Source organism: Glycine max, chromosome 11 (genome assembly GCF_000004515.6).
Source record: "Glycine max cultivar Williams 82 chromosome 11, Glycine_max_v4.0, whole genome shotgun sequence".
Classification (NCBI taxonomy): Eukaryota; Viridiplantae; Streptophyta; class Magnoliopsida; order Fabales; family Fabaceae; genus Glycine; species Glycine max.
Genome location: NC_038247.2, coordinates 21,304,602 through 21,321,919, shown reverse-complemented (window position 1 = coordinate 21,321,919; position 17,318 = coordinate 21,304,602). Strand labels below are relative to the sequence as shown.

Sequence of the window (17,318 nt, the reverse complement as noted above, 5' to 3'; positions counted from 1 at the left end):
TCGTCCTGCACCCAAACAGGTTTGACATGTCCCACCAAAATATTCATTAAATATTCTATGAAGTTCTCAAAATTATGGGATCAAATGTGTTGGAAAGAGGACATTTAGGACTAAATTACTGTAAAAGGGTAACCCCTGGTTCTTCCATACCTGTATAGACGAATTTATGCAATGCAAGACATTCACTGTCAAAATTTTCTAGCAAGCAGTTTTGGGATTGAAGTAACTTTTTAACTATTAGATAGTTTCCTTGTTAAATAAATTTCAAAATCATGTCCTATCATAAATCCTAAGGCACTAGAGATAATTATTCAATAGAAGTTTCTAGCTCAGCGTTCCCTACACAAGTCAATTGCAAAAACGATTCACTCACCATTTCACATCATCAAGTCTCAAATTCTTGCTAGCATTTATAAATTAAGTTAACCACTTTTTTTTAGAGTTAAAAGGGGCATTTATGATTCACAAACAATGATTATCTTTATCCACTCAAGGAAACAAAATCATTAATCTTCCTAAACAATATTCACATCATTGAATCAAGCAAGTGCACTCACACACCAACACTAACACAATTCACATATCTAGCATCAACTTATAATATAACTATCTTAAATGTAAATCTTAATTGTGTAGCTTCAAGCATGTTGGAATTACACACATTGTATGGGTAGTTGTTCCAACAAAGAATAATTATTAATGTACCTAGATAGTCGCATATTCATGTATCTAGGAATTCACATGCATGTACAATAGGTACTAGAACTTCATTAATATTCTTGTGAATTTCGCATTGTATTTACTCTCTAAGTCTATATAAATATAGATCAACTAAGTGGGTTAAACACTCAAGCATTTCACAACCTCTAGTCTCTTCAATATGGTATCTAGAGCCACCTTATTTGTTCTTTAAAGGTTTCTGCATCTGGTCAGCAGAACCTAAAGTCCTATCTTTGTCCCTTTGTCCAAACAACAACCTCAATATCCAAAAGTCCCTTCCATCGACCTACCCACTATCCAAGGCTACCTTGGTCACCCTCACCAAAAATCGTTGGCCTCTCCTCTTCCTTCCTAGGTGATTAGTTCTTCGATTAGACAACTCTTTGACAAGTGCTGAAATGGCTTCAGACTCTTAGAAAATTGATGGTCTTTCCTTTTCTATCTCTGAAAAACACCAACAATCACTTTAGAAAAATGGAATAGAAAAAATTATTTAGCATGGTTAGCCTCTGTTGAAGTTTGGTTTCTTGGCCATGGTTATCATTAACATCTAGAGTAATCATCAGAAAAGATTTCAGAAGACAAATGCGAGCAGTGGAAGAAACTTGATTATCAGCTTTGTGCTCTCTTGTGGCAGTCTGTTGAGCCAACTATATTGACAAATTTCATAGCCTTCAAAACTTGTTATTCTTTCTGGAAAAAGGCAAAAATTGTTTTTGCTAATGAAATTCAACAATTGTATGATGATGCTCAGAAATTGGCCACTCTTAAACAAATTGATCATGACATGGTTGCCTATGTTTCGAAAGCCCAATCTGTAGTGGATGAGTTAAAATTATCATTGGAAGCTGATAAACTTGAAGACATAAAGACAAAACTTGATAATCTATATATGGTGTTGGTACTACGTGGGATGCATCCAGATTTTGATCATATTCATGACCAAGTATTAACTGGCCAAGAAGTTCCTTCTTTAGAGAATTTAATTACCCGGCTCCTTCGAGTCCCTTCACCAAAAATAGGAGGAAATTCAGTTGACAGTATTGAAACTTCTACCATGGTATCTAATCGAGAGGGACGGGGTGGTCATGGAAACCGAGGAGGACGAGCTGGAAGAGGAGGTCTCCCTCAATGTTCTTTTTATAAGAGAGTGGATCACACACAAGACACTTGCTATTCTATTCATGGATTCCCTAGAAAATCGGTGAATATTTCAAAGTCTGAAACATCTGAGATAAAGTTTTCGAAGACTGACTATCAAGAGTATCTCCAGCTAAAAGCTGCCAAGGAATCTCAAACATCATCTTCTATAAGTGGTCATAACTCTACTGCCTGCATTTCCCAATCTGGTAATAATCAAAGTCCATGGATAATTGATTCAGGTGCTTCTAATCACATTGCCAGTAATAGTTCTTTATTTTCATCCCTTTCGCCTCCTAAAATTCCTCATTTCTTTACTTTAGCCGATGGTTCTAGAGTTGCAGCAACAGGAATCGGCCATGTATCACCCACTTCTTCTTTGTCTTTAAACTCTGTTTTGCTCATACCTGGTTGTCCTTTCAATATAATATCTCTTAGTTAACTTACTCGTTCTCGTAATTGTTCAGTAACATTTGATGCTAACTCCTTTGTCATACAGGAACGTGGTACGGGTCGGACGATTGGCGTAGGACATGAATCTCATGGTCTTTACTACCTCAAGCCTAATCTTTCTTGGGTTTGTAGTTGTTAATTGCTATTCATGAGCTTTTAGTGCATAAAAAATAATTAAGAAAATAGCAATGTGCCTCTAATTTACGGTTCTTTTTGTGGAAATTTTAAATAATTTCGTTCTTGTATGAATTTATAAAGTAGAAACTCCATTTTTGTGAACTAATGTTGAATTTAACTCAGTTTGAAGGCTAAAGAAGAGAAGGTGTGAAATGTTGCTGATGAACTCGCTTAGCGAGACAGATTGGCTAAGCAAGCCTCATTCGCTTAGCGAGGCAACCAACTCGCTTAGCGGATGCAAAACCCTAGAAGAGGATAAGTCAGAGAGCAACGCGCTTAACACGCAGCCAGCCTGCTTAGCGAGGACGTTGTCTTTACTCGTGCTTAGCGCGCCCAGGCTCGCTTAGCGGATTTTCACTTACTCTTGCTCAACGAGACATGCTTGCTGAGCGCGCCTTTGTATGCTCACTAAGCGTTGCCTTTGCTCGCTGAGCGCCTTTGTCTTCTACTAAGCACTCTTAATATAAACTTCTAACTATCTATTTAATGTTATTTTCTGGTGTTCTTTGCTTCTATCTGCATTTATTTTACATGCTTGTGGCATGATCATCCATTTGTATGTTTAGTTAGGCTTTTGAGTGTTGGAAAATGCTTGGAAACCTTAGAACTTGATAGAGCAGTTAGAGGTCTATGTATCTAGGAATAGAATGCAGTAATCTAGTATATTTTGTACTGTGTGCATATTTCAACCCTTTTAGAACGAGTTTATTGAGGAATCAAGAACAAAAGTTAAGAGATTTAGGCTCATTCTTGTGAGGAATCATGGTCTGAGTAAATAAGTGGTGCAAGAACACTAGAATAACGTTAAATAGAGAAAAACCTTTTTATACAGCAAGAGAAAATTCAGTAGAAGACTCCCCGACGTTTGTACCTTGATATTTATCGCATTTTTATAGCTTTGAGTCTATTTCATCATTGTTTAAGTAGCGTAGTATATTACAAAAAATTACACCATTAATGAACCTTTCATTTCATTTCCAAAGTTAAAAGTGTTTACATACTGAATATAAATCATTTAAGTGAAACAAATTTCCTGTGGATATGAATATGATACTCAATCTTACCGTTTAAATACTACTGTGCGAATTGGTGCACTTGCCAATTAGTTAATAGTAGTGCTGCCACATCACCAAAGCTCCTTCATGAACGTTTAGGACACCAACATTTATCTAAATTAAAAATAATGGTTTCGAGTCTTGAAAAAATAAAGGACCTATTTTGTGAGTCATGTCAACTAGGAAAGCATGTCCGTTCTTCTTTTAGGCATGTTGAAAGTCATGTTGATTCCCCTTTTTCGATTATTCACTCTGATATATGGGGTCCTAGTCGTGTTTCGTCTATGGGTTATAGATATTTTGTTACTTTCATTGATGAATTTTGTCGATGTACTTGGTTTTTCTTGATGAAAGAATGATTTGAAATTTTGTCCATTCTCATTTCTTTTGTTAATGAAATTAAAACTCAGTTTGGTAAGACAATTAAGATCCTTAGGAGTGATAATGCGAAAGAATACTTTTCTTCTGCTATTTCTTCTTTTTTGTCAGCGTAGGAAATTCTACATCAATCCTCTTGTCCTCATACTCCTCAATAGAATGGCATTGCCAAAAGGAAGAATATGCATCTTGTTAAGACTGCTTGAACATTATTACTTCATGCCAATGTACTTGTCCGACATTGGGGTGATGCAGTTTTGACAACCTATTTTTTGATAAATCGGATGCCTTTTTCCTCTATTAAAAATAAAATACTACATTCCATTTTGTTTCATAAAGAATCGTTGTTTCATGTTGATCCATGTATTTTTGGATGCACCTGTTTTGTTCATAACTTGTCTCCAGGTCTTGATAAGCTTGCTGCTTGAGCCATCAAATGTGTTTTTCTTGGATATTCCAGATTATAGAAAGATTACCGATGTTACTCTCTTATTCACAACCGTTATTATATCTCTACAGATGTAACTTTTTTTTGAAGAAAAACCATACTTTGCTCCCTTCATGGTTAAGTCCAATACTCTTCAAGAAGTTTTTCCTATTCCCTATCTTGGTCCATCACCTTCTTTGCAAGAATCAGAGTCAACTATAGGTTCTACCATAGATATTCCTGACAATCCTCCACTTGAGAAGACTCAAAGATCACCCATCGTATATCGACATCATCCTCGAATTCTTGACGTAGAACTTGAAGGTAATGAAAGACCATCTGAATCATGTCTTACTCCAGTAGATAATCCGACCATGGACCTACTCGAAGAGAATCTTGACTCGCCCATTGCTCTTAGGAAAGGTACTCGGTCTACATGTAATCCTTAACCTATTTGTAACTTCTTAAGTTATCATTGTCTCTCTTCTTCGTACCATTCTTTTGTTTCCTCTTTATCTTCTGTTTCTCTTCCTAAAAATCTTTGTGAAGCACTTGATCATCCAGGATGGTGACAAGCCATGATTGATTAAATGTAGGTTTTGGAGCATAATGGTACTTAGGAACTGGTTCCTCTTCCCCCAGGCAAGAAACCTGTTGGCTATCGATGGGTATATGCTATAAAAGTTGGGGCCAATGGACATATTGATCGCCTCAAAGATCGATTGGTAGCCAAAGGTTATACCCAGATTTATGGCCTAGATTATGGAGATACTTTTTCCCTTGTGGCTAAAATTACTTTTGTTCGACTCTTTCTTGCCATAGCTGCCATCCGTCATTGGCCACTGTATCAATTGGATATTAAAAATGCATTCCTACATCAGAAATTAGAAGAGGAGATTTATATGGAGCAACCACCGATATTTTTTTGCTCAGGGGGAGTCTAGCTTGGTTTGCAAACTTCAGAGGTCTCTTTATGGACTCAAACAATCCCCACGAGCTTGGTTTGAAAAATTTAGCTCAGTTGTTCAGGCTTTTGGGATGAAACGAAGTGAAGCAGACCATTCAGTTTTTTATTGTCATACCTCATCGAGTAGATGTGTTTACTTGGTGGTCTATGTAGATGATATAGTCATCAAAGGAAATGACCAAGGAAAAATTGCTCAACTGAAGGAACATTTATTTAGTCATTTTCAGACTAAGGATTTGGAAAAACTTAAATATTTTCTTGGAATTGAAGTTGCTCAGTCAAAAGATGGGATTATCATTTCACAAAGGAAGTATGCGTTAGACATACTTCAAGAAACTGGTATGTCACATTGTAGACTGATTGATAGTCCCATGGATCCAAATCAAAAATTGCTACCCAATCAAGGGGAGCCTTATTCTGATCTTGAAAGATATCGGAGATTGGTTGGGAAGCTTATCTACCTCACTATTACAAGGCCAAATATTTCCTTTGCAGTTGGAGTGGTGAGTCAATTCATGCAATCTCCTCATAATGATCATTGGGATGCAATAATTTGAATTTTGAGATACATTAAAAGGACCCCAGGGCAAGGACTACTCTATGAAGACAAAGGAAGCACTCAAATAGTTGGATTTTGTGATGCAGATTGGGCAGGATCACCCATTGATAGGCATTCCACTTCAGGATATTGTGTGTCTATTGGAGGAAATCTTGTCTCATGGAAGAGTAAGAAACAAAATGTTGTTGCAAGGTCTAGTGTAGAGGCTAAATATAGAGCTATGACTGTAGCCACATGTGAGCTCATTTGGATTAAACAACTTCTTCAAGAATTGAAGTTTGGAAATACTCAACAAATGAAGCTATGTTGTGATAATCATGCAGCCCTACATATAGCTTTCAATCTAGTATTCCATGAGAGAACTAAACATATTGAGATTGATTTTCATTTTGTCCAGGAGAAAGTCCTTTCTAAGGAAGTTATTATTGAATTTATTAGTTCTAATGATCAACTAGCAGTCATCTTTACAAAATCTCTAAAGGGACCAAGAATTCAAAATATTTGTTCCAAGCTTAGAGCATTTGACTTATATGCTCCAGCTTGAGGAGGAGTGTTGAAATTACACACATTGTATGGGGAGTTGTTCCACACATTGTATGGGTAGTTGTTCCAACAAAGAATATGTACCTAGATTGTCACATATTCATGTATCTAGGAATTCACATGCATGTACATAGGTACTAGAACTTCATTAATATTCTTGTAAATTTCACATTGTACTTACTCCCTTAGTCTATATAAATATAGATCAGCTGAGTGAGTTAAGCACTCAAGCATTTCACAACCTCTTGTCTCTTCAATAAAGCACTAGGATTTATTTTCTTTTTATGCTGGAAGAGAAGTGTCATCACTTTTGTATACTATCCTACTATTTTCTTATTGTATCTCAGAGTTAATTAATAGTTAGTAAATTGTTTAACTTCTTTGTTCATAAATAAAGTTCAATGTTCCTTTCATCTATCTCCCCATTTTTTTCTCCTTTGAATTTTATGTTACCTCAGGAGCTCCCAAATTACATTACTACTGATAACGGGGACAAGTTTGGAGATCTAAGTACCCATTGATGTCTCTAATTCCATAGGAAGAATTCTAGTTTAACACCTCCCACAAATCAGTGTCAGCATTGGGTTGATCCCTTTTAAGGGAGGGGTCCTCTAGAATAATTCATTTCAAAAGGGGGCCAACTTTCATAGAAGGTTTTTGGAAAACACAAATGCTATACAAATGATTTGAAAAATTGTGTTGAGCTCAACAAGTAATTGAAGAACACGACATCATAAAGAACTTGAATTTAAGTTGGACAAGGTCAATAAGAAATTTAGTCCACATATCTATGTACTTCTTGAGGTGATTATCAAAGTGGAAGTTGTGACCTACATGTTGGTCCTACCAGCTTATTTGCATATTTACCCCCATCAGCCATGTATCTCAACTGAAACATGTTATAAATCCAAATGTTATTAGAGGAGCATGAGTTGCATGTTCAACCAGCAGTAGTTCTAGTCTTAATACAAATGTCGGATGGCATAAGTGAGATTCTGAATTTCTGATGCTGCAAAAATCTCAGGACATGAATACTATTGGGAAGCAATTATTCATACTTCACCAAATCACATGAAAACCACACGAAAACAATTATTCATACTTCACCAATCCAAACAGACCCAAAATTCCCAAATCACATGAAAGCAAAAATGCAGATAACACGAAGAATAAGAAGAAGAGGAACCAACCTAGGGTTTTGATGATTGAAGCGATGTTGTTGATGATGATAACGATGATTATGGGGAGAAATCGTTGTTGAATGGTGAAATCGTTAGAGAAAGAGAACAAAGATAAAGCAAACGAGATAGGTTTTTCGAGGGTCAAACCCTAGAATCACCGTGAGAGAGAACAAAGATTGAGAAACCTACAACCATTGTGAGAGAGAACGAGCAAAACAGAAATGTGAGATAGAATAGAAGCGTGAACGGAAGCCTGAGATAGGGAAAAATAGCTAGGGTGCGAGAGGACGCGAAGAACGCAAGGTGTGAGAGAGAGAACAAAGAGGCCTACGGTGTGAGAGGAGAGAATTTGAAATTTTTACCATTTAGTGGAATTTCAATTCTTAGATTTTTAGTCTGTTAAAATTCTTTTAAAAATGATGTCATTTTAAATTCTTTGAAATTTCATATCCAAACAACTGAACTATGACAAAGATATTTCAAATTCACTAAAAAAAATGAATTGTCTTATTTAAATACTCCATCCAAATACAACATAATGACTTGATAGTATCAATAATTAGGAATCCTTATTATGATTTTTAAGATTTCATAAGATGAAATAAATATTTTGAGTAAAGTTTTAATGTTAGGTGTTCAACCTGTATTTTCATCCACTAAAATTCAAAAAATGATGTCACTCAAAATTAGTTACTGTTGATATTATTAAATGTTAAAAGAAAAAAAGAAAAAAAGTTATTCGAAAATACTCATTTTTCTTCTTCTAAAAGTGTGTAACACTGACAAATTCGTTTATGAAGATGGAAAAACCAAAATAGTCCCCGAAGTGTAAAAAGTTAGACAAATTCGGTTCATTGTTAACATTAGGAAACTCGCTATGTGACGGAATTGATGCTCACGTGGACATATGGACTAAAGTTACTGTCAAATAAGTTCCTAAATTTAACAACTTATTGATATTTTCGTCTTTCGATTTATAATTTACTAACAAATATATTTATGAAATATATAAACCTAATTAGTTGACATCTCTAACAAGATGCATGTACCAACAACACATTAGACTTAGAAGTTTTTTATTTTATTATTGCAAATACTTATTATAATGTATTATAATTATAATTATATTTATAATATCAATTTATCATAGCTGAATCGAAACTCAATAGGAGGGAAGACATGAGTATGTTCTCAAATAAAAATTAGTTTGTCAAATCTTAAATAGATCATCCACAAAGTAAGAAAAACAAGCATGAGAAGTCTAATAACTAGAACTATGATATTTTATAGTTTTTTTTTGCTTAGTTAGTGATCACCTATATAGTTATAATAGACGTCGAAGAAAAAAGTGATAGATTATATTTTCATAGACAAATTAGTCTCACTTTTTTCTTTGATGTTTATTATAAATATATAAGTGATCACTAATTGAGAAGGGAAAGTTATAAAAAATTGTAGTTATAGTTGTTAGATCTCTCATGCTTATTTTCTTCTACTTGTGGATGATCTATTTACGATTTAACAAACTGATTTTTTTATTTAAGAATCTACCCCTATCTTGCCTCCTCATGAGTTTTGATTTTTGTGTGATTAGTTGATATTATAAATATAATTACAGTACATTATAATAAATATTTGTAATAACAAAATCAGAACGTTTTAAGTCTAATGTGTTGTTACAGATCTCAATTATTTATGTTTATATATTTTGTGGATATATTTGTCAATAAGTTGTATAATTGAAAGATAAAAATATTAATAAGTTGTTAAATTAGGAACATATTTGTCACTAACTATAATCCATATGTCTATATGAATACCAATTTTGTGACATTTTCATCCTTATGTGTTACGTAGGTGAAATTTCTAATATTAACAAATGTTCGTTAACGGTTGGACAAATTTACCTCACTTTTTGGGACTATTTTTTTTTCATCTTTCTTAAACGAATTTATCAACACCATACTTTTTTAAAGATGAAAATATTATTTATCCTTTTAAAAATAAAATGTTAATGAATGGACAATATAATCTGAATATATTTTTTATAAATTAAGCTCAATTTGAACACATAAAAATGATATATATATATATATATATATATATATATATATATATATATATATATATATATATATATATATATATATAAAACTCAAATACGCAATTAATGTTATAATTCAAATTATCTTCATGAGAGTTTTTTGCAATCAGATCCGGGAGCCTAAGATGCAACTTTCTAGAGACATATATGTGTGTTTGGATGAATATTAATAAAATTAATTTTTGAAGTTATATAATTGTTGTTAAAATGCTTCTATTGTAAAACAAGTTAGGAGCGAAAACTTAGTATTACAAATTTTATTCAACATAAAAAATTATTTAAAGTTGTTTCAATTCAAAATCAACTATACATTCATAATTAATTATGAATTCTTGTCTAATGTGATATTAAAAATCCGAAAATTTATTTAAAATTAATTTTTGAACATAAAACCAAATACACAATTAATCTCTATTATGTGAAATGAACTCACCTTAGTGTGTCTGCTTCATCTCTTCACAAGTCACCATCTTTCAATAATTATAATATGGATGCATTTTACAAGATATTCAATTGTTCGCAGCTTTGAATAGAAGATTCTATCTGCCTAATAGTCCACGAATGTAAAGCAGCAGATTACATAATTAAGATAGGTGGTGTTGTTTGGAATATTATCACATATTTAGTACACATTTGAATTATAAGATTTAGAAGATAGTTGAATTAGCTCATTCAAATACAATATATTGTTACACTTCCTAAACTACATTTTTGTCAAAAAAAAAAAAGAGAGAAAGAAAGAAAGCTATGTCAAACGTGTCGCTGTTTTAGAAATGTCCAGTGCAGATGTTTTTCTGAACATAGACCTTGCAATCATAATGTACACTATTGACATTTATGATTGATGAATAAAAAAAAGAAAGATAAAATGATTTAAAAATGAATCATGATAATTAAGTTTTCGTTGCTCTTGCTCGTAGGCTCGTAGGCTCGTAGCTCCACCCGTTGCTTTCCTCTATTTGTTTTATCTTTTTCTATTTTTTAAATTCAACTAACACTCAACAAGTAATGTATTAATGTTTGAGCATTTTAGACATTTAATTAAATGGGCATGACTTAATTTGAAATTGTGTCATCAACAGAAGTCGTTTCCCAACTCTAATAGACAAAAAAACTTGATAACTTGTTAATTGTAACTATTAGTAAGTGATTGTCATACAATTTAAGTTCTGTTGAATTTTTTTTCTTAATCTTCTAATTTATTAAAAAAAAAGATTTTAATTAATTCAGAGTTTAATTTGAAAGTAAGTAAAGTTCTATCAAAAATTATTTTCAAAAAAATTAAATTAAAATAATACTCGAACAATTTAATTTTAATTTCAAACATATTAATTACTTGTATTTAATCACTTAATTTTTATCCAGATCTAATCCAAAATAAATTTTAGTTCAATAATTCTACACTTGAAAAATAGACCAAAGATGATAAGGTTGTAAGTTTGTCAGATTGTGATGACTAGTATTAGTTAGAGATTGACAAATAACTTGAGTTCTCTTCTGATCTAATTTAAAGTGATTTTTGACTCCACAGGACCATTCAAGCAAATGCTTTTATGTGTTCTGTTTAAAGATCTCAGAACAATGTGAGATGCTTGAACCACATGACATGTGTCAGAAACGCATATGATTAAGAAGAGAATGCATTATTAGTTTTAATCAAGAAGTTTTTCTTCTTCTCAGTTTTAAGCGTGACAGTACAGCAATGTTTGAGTTATGAAGAATTTTATAAAACTGAAACAGTTGGAAAAAAATCAGTAAAAAAAAGTTGATTTTTTTTTTTCAAGTTTCAGCAATGAATCAAAAAAGCTATAAAGAATATAAATGAAATTTTATTCAAATGAAAACTTTAGTGGCATCACTACACTCTAAGTCTCCAATCATCCATCGATATATTAAATATACGCAATTCTAAAAAGTTAATATTATAATATTATTCGGTGTAAAAAAAAATATTTTCTTCCCTGTCACCTTAAAGTTAGCAGTAAAAAAAGAAAAAAGAAAAAAGAAAATAAAGGGAATAAAGTGTTGTATTCCTGACTCGAGTGTCACATTCACATGCACCATGTGCTGCCTCCAGTACATAGCATTACAATATGTACATAATAATGATTATGATATGTTTATACCTTGAACTTTTATATGATTTATTTATGAATTCCATTAAAATTTAAGTGTCAAGATCAATTCTAGGCAGAGCATCATTTTCTATCTATTATAGTACTTGAACTGGCAAGTTCAGTTTATCCATATGTTCGATTATCTCAGCTATCAAGATTGAGTTATACAATGACCTTATCAAAGGTCCTTGATGTGACCGTGACCATTACCTTCCATGGAAAAAGGTTGTCTCCATTATTAATATGTAATAAATTCAAATAAAAGCGATATACACACAGTTCCTCCATCCAGATATGACTTGAATCTAATAGTTCATGATGAGATAGATGTGTGGTTGGTGCTAGTCCCTTCAATGTGCCCAGCACAGAGTGAAAATAGGTTAGATCGATCTGATCCATAAAAGATGAACAAGGTTGGATATATCAAGAAAAATGGGGACATGGTGTTTGACGGTTTCACAACTAAAGGAGCATAATATCAAATAGGGCCCTTGGGATAGCAATGATACGAACAAAAGAACCTAGTAGCTTACAAATTATGTATTGTAGGCCCCTAAAATTGATTTTTTTTTAATGTTGGTGTGAAGTTATTGTTACAGAAAATAATAATAAATCTTCGTCACTTGTTATGAACTTACATAAGTTGGGCATATCCAAAGGGTCAACTAATATTCTAAGTCCTCGATCACACTTAAGTAATACAAGTTGTTATTACTTGTATCCACCGTTATTGATTTATTTATTTATCAAATGGAGCCCTTAGAATAGCAATGATAGGAACAAACGATCCTAGTATCTTACAGATGATGTATTGTAGGCCCCTATTTTTTTTTTTTTTTATTATTCCTTACAGAACAATCCTAGTTTTCATCAGGTATGTGGTGCCACTCATAACCAAACAATGTGAAACGTATTGTGATATTTCCATCATTCAGGTTGACATCTTAAGAGAAAATATAGTAGATTCATGATGGTACAAAATTGTCAAAAAGAAAAAGGAAAACTTTACACCTTTCAACTATATTATAAAAGCATGGAGGACTCATGTTTTACGTATGAACAATGATATGAAGATCCCTTGAGAATGAGATCTTTCCTTGGTATCAAATCACTATTAACACCAAATAACTCTACCTATTGTAGTTGCTTGATCGCAGCAAAATGGCCAAAATTTCAGAAAAGTTAGGGCGTTTTGAAGGGGTGTTGTTCCAGCACCTTGTCATGAGAGACTTTAAAGTTTGAGGGCAGTCCTTGGGGATTTCAGGTCTTAGGCCACAAGCAGCAATGCCAACTGCTGCTTGAACTGGTGAAAATGCAGAATATGCTGCCTCACCAGTTACCATCTCCCAAATTACCATGCCAAAACTATAAACATTACTCATCCATGTCTCAGTCACACTCTCTGGGTCACCAGCAATTATCTGTTTTCAACAAACAAGAGGGCACAAAAAAATTACATGCTATCTCAAATTCATACAAAAATTATAGTAAAATTCACACACTATCAATCAAACAAAGCCAAGGTTCACAAAATTTCACTTTCAAGTTATAAAAACTTTATTTGTTATTCATTGAAGTCTTCTTTCTATTTTCATGTTAGGGAAAATAATAAGGATAATTAAATTGGTCCTTGTGAATTATGAGCAATTTTTTTGTTGTTATTTACTTTTGTGTCATTTATATTGTTTCCCCCTTTTTTCACCAAAATAATGGTTTTACTCAATACTTTTCATTCGTTATTTTCTGGCTGAATGCAAGGTTTGAAAGGCTCCTATCAGTGTTATCAATTGGACAAAAATAAGTACAATACAGGGACAGAGCATGCTTAAGGATTAAGGTGTGTGGGCTCGATTTGAAATCAATTCGGGTATAATTGGCATCACACAGCTCCATGCTGATTTGTCTAATGATATACAGTAGTGTTTAAAAATAGGGATACATTATGTAAAGTGAAAGCACAAAACAATGATTAAGACATGTTAGGCATGCTCAAACAATGATGCCAAGACAAGTGACATGAAAGCTCATTTTAAATGTCTAGTTCTGCATTGTATTTTTTACATGCAATGGGAATAAACAAAACAACCAGAGAGAGTGTGAGAAAGAGAAAAATTGTATAACAACTTGATCGAACCTCAAACATGTGTAAGATGATACTTAAATGTTTTAAGAAATGTTGTTATTAGACAGGTGAATATAAATCTTCTAAAGTTCCTAGAGGAATGGCACTGGAGTATGATGGCTATATAAGCATTACAAGCATAAAAAATATTTATTTTGCATGCTGGTTAGAATAAAATCTTTTTAAGAGAATTATTTAGAAACAAATCACTTCATGTTAAAGCATGATTTGGAGCAGCAGCTTAAAAGCCTAAAGCACATTCCCAAATCCCATCTATTATATCTTTCCTAGATGTGATGCAGATTGCAGAGTCTAGGTCTTAAAGAATTTAGGTCTTTAATTTTAATCTTCTATTGAAAGAAAACTCAGGAGAAATATAGGGAATATTTATGCGAGATGCAATACAGAATTAAACAAGACTATGCAGCCTAGTGGCCTGATACATTTTTTTTCTTCATAATTTCAGCAATTGCTTTGCTAACTTGAAAAGAGTGTGATTAGGGGCAAACCTCTGGTGCTAGCCATCGATAACCATCAGTTTCATAATCCATTGCCTCTCCGACATTCTTGCAGGCAGTGACAATGCCCATATCACCCAAGCAAGCATTCCCATGCTTATCCAACAGAATCCTCTGCGTATTAAGATCTCTGTATGCAACACCGTGATCATTCTTAAACTTGATCCCCTCAGCTACATCAGCTGCAATTCTTACAATATCCTTACTTGGAAGCTTCTTGTTCTTTAACATTAAGTCATGAACAGATCCACCTTCAACAAATTTTGTCACTACACATAACCCGTGGTTGTCATCTACACAAACACCACAAAACTGCATAATATTTCTATGCCCACAAGTCATCAGTGCCAGCAGATCTTTCCTGAGCTCAAACTCATAAGAGTTCCCTTTCTCACACCCTCTGAGCTTCTCAATGCCGACCTTTTTCCCCATGTATGTCCCCTTATACGAATTGGGCGCAATCTGTTCTACAAACTCAAGACTATCTGAGTTCAACAACCATTTTTCAATCTCAGCCCCACCTGATTGAATAGTCTGCCATTCATCTACCACTACAAGAAAAGATGAACTAGGCAATGGCACTTGAAGCTCAATCTTTTGGCTCAAATTCTCAAATCCATTTCCACAATATGCATCCCATCCATCTTCTTCAATCTCTCCAAGTCTTCTCCCCTTGGAGTTCTCCTCTTGACATCCACAAAGCCCAAAGGGCAGCTTCACGCCACCGGCTTTGGGCCTCTTCATGGCAATCTTGAGAGCGCTTTCAACCCGGGTTCTGACCAACTTATCTTGCCCACCACCAGACAGAACAAGAAGAAGCACAATCCCAAGGGTGAAACATTTCTTCTCAAAGATCTGAATCTTCTTGCAGCAAATGGAGTAAGCATCCAATGCACCTGACATCGCAGGCCATGAAATTGGAGAGTTGCAAGCAAATGTCAACTTGAACACTGACCCCTGAAGCTGAATCTCATCATCACACTCCTCTTGAATCAAAATTGCGGCCTGCTCATCCTCCAAAGCTTGCTCCATCAGCTTCATGTGAAGAAACACATCTTTCACTTCAAACCCTGCCTTAGAATAACTGCCAAAAACAAACCAATAAATAAACAACACAAACTTAAGAATTTCAACGAAAAAAAAAAAAGAAGCAAAATCCATCACCAAAGTAAGAGATCTTCAAACACAACCAAACAGTGCAACTGAATCTTCACATTCACGAATATTATTGTATGGTCCAAGACCAACAGTATCAACTTCCATGTGACACTTAGTCAAATTGTATTATTATTTTTTTCGTAAATTGAAAAATAAACTCGGATCAATTTCCATATAACACATAATCGAGTCTTATGAAATCTTTTTTAGTAAATTGAAAAGTTGGTTACATGTAACGTGGAGATTGACCATATAATATTTTCTCTGCATCCACAATCAGATTAGAACAGAGCTTCTAAAATCGCCGGAAGCACCCATTTCCCAAAGTAACAAAAAAAATAAAATAAAATTGTAGAGCTTCTAACTAAAGTGACCTGAGACACAACCGAATTAACATATCAACACTCATATTCAGACTGGATCACCACCCAAGTAGAAAACTTCAGAGCTTCCAACATCAAAAGCAAAAAAAACCCATTTCCCAAATGCAAAAACAAAAAGAACAAAACCTACATACACTCCTTAGACGCTTTTGGAATTGTTCTCCTATCAGAATTATAGTTTAACCTCAGTGATCTAAGTTGACCTTTAATGCAAAACCTTTATTGCGCACATTAACGAGATGAAACTCCAATTCTTGTCAGAAAATAGCACAGAAATCACCCTTGATATTGCATGTAAGTTTTGTCAAATAAAAAGAAGAAGGTGCAACTGACTCTTCACTCTTCACTCTTCACATTGACATTCATTCACATGATTCGAATTAAAAGAAGGCCCTTTTTTTTTTTTTTTATAAACTCATATAACGGAAACATCGTAACCGAAGCAAACACACGAAGGAAGCAGGTTGGGATCCGAACCTGAGAGGCAAGGAATCATAGTGCTTGCGAATGTTGCACACTAACTTCTCGGGGAGCTGGGAACCGGGGTAGAGGTGGATGAGGTGGCGGAGGACGGTGGTCCACACGAGGCTGCGAGGCGCGTCGGGTTTGGAGGACTCGACGCTAACGGTGCTGCTGCTGTTAAGGGAGTTTTTGAGGGAAGCAATGGCTTCGGAGACGTTGCGCGTGAGTTTTTGAAGCTTCTTGTGAACAATGGAAGAAGAAGAAGAGTCTCTTGGTTGGGGTATTGTTGGGTCCTGTTCGGGTGGCTGCATGAGGACGGCGTGGTCCTCGTCGACGGTGGTGGTGGCGCGGCGCGACCAGCACTCCAAAGCTGCGGCCATTGCAATGAGGAGAGGAGAAGATTCAGAAGGAGAATGGTGGTTGGAGTTTTGGAGTTGTTCTGACACTGCCCATGTTTTTGTTCTGACACTGCCAAATATGGAGTTGGAGGATCGATGGATGGGATGCTTTGGGCCTTTTCGTTTTTTCTATTCCAGGTTTTGCAGAGGCCAGGTTTTTATATTCACTATTCTAATATTTTTTTTGAAAGGAATATTTGAATTTTAATTAGTTTTATGAACTCTGGAAAACACATGGACACTTACCAGTGAGTTGGTTATTTTTTTTTTTTAATTTTTAAAATCAACTAAGATCAACTGATGGGATCTTACCAAGCTTAAATATGTTTAAAGTTCTTAACAAATAATTATTTATTTCTGTATTTTTAATAATTTTTATTTTAAATATATGATATATTAAAAATTTTATTTTGAGTCTTTTTTTATTGGAAAAATCAATTTCTAAAATAACATATT

The 17,318-nt window shown here is 34.1% G+C and overlaps 1 protein-coding gene across 1 annotated transcript; it reads right to left on the bottom strand.

Moving 5' to 3' along the window:
* Nucleotides 1–12,814: 12,814 nt before the first annotated feature.
* On the bottom strand, nucleotides 12,815–17,223 carry LOC100819097 (uncharacterized). The gene is made up of 3 exons (XM_003537258.5): nucleotides 16,480–17,223; nucleotides 14,453–15,545; nucleotides 12,815–13,242 (listed from the first exon to the last, which is right to left on the bottom strand). Exons 1-3 carry the CDS (start codon nucleotides 16,842–16,844, stop codon nucleotides 12,952–12,954), a joined length of 1,749 nt encoding a protein of 582 aa, XP_003537306.1. The 5' UTR covers nucleotides 16,845–17,223; the 3' UTR covers nucleotides 12,815–12,951.
* Nucleotides 17,224–17,318: the final 95 nt, after the last annotated feature.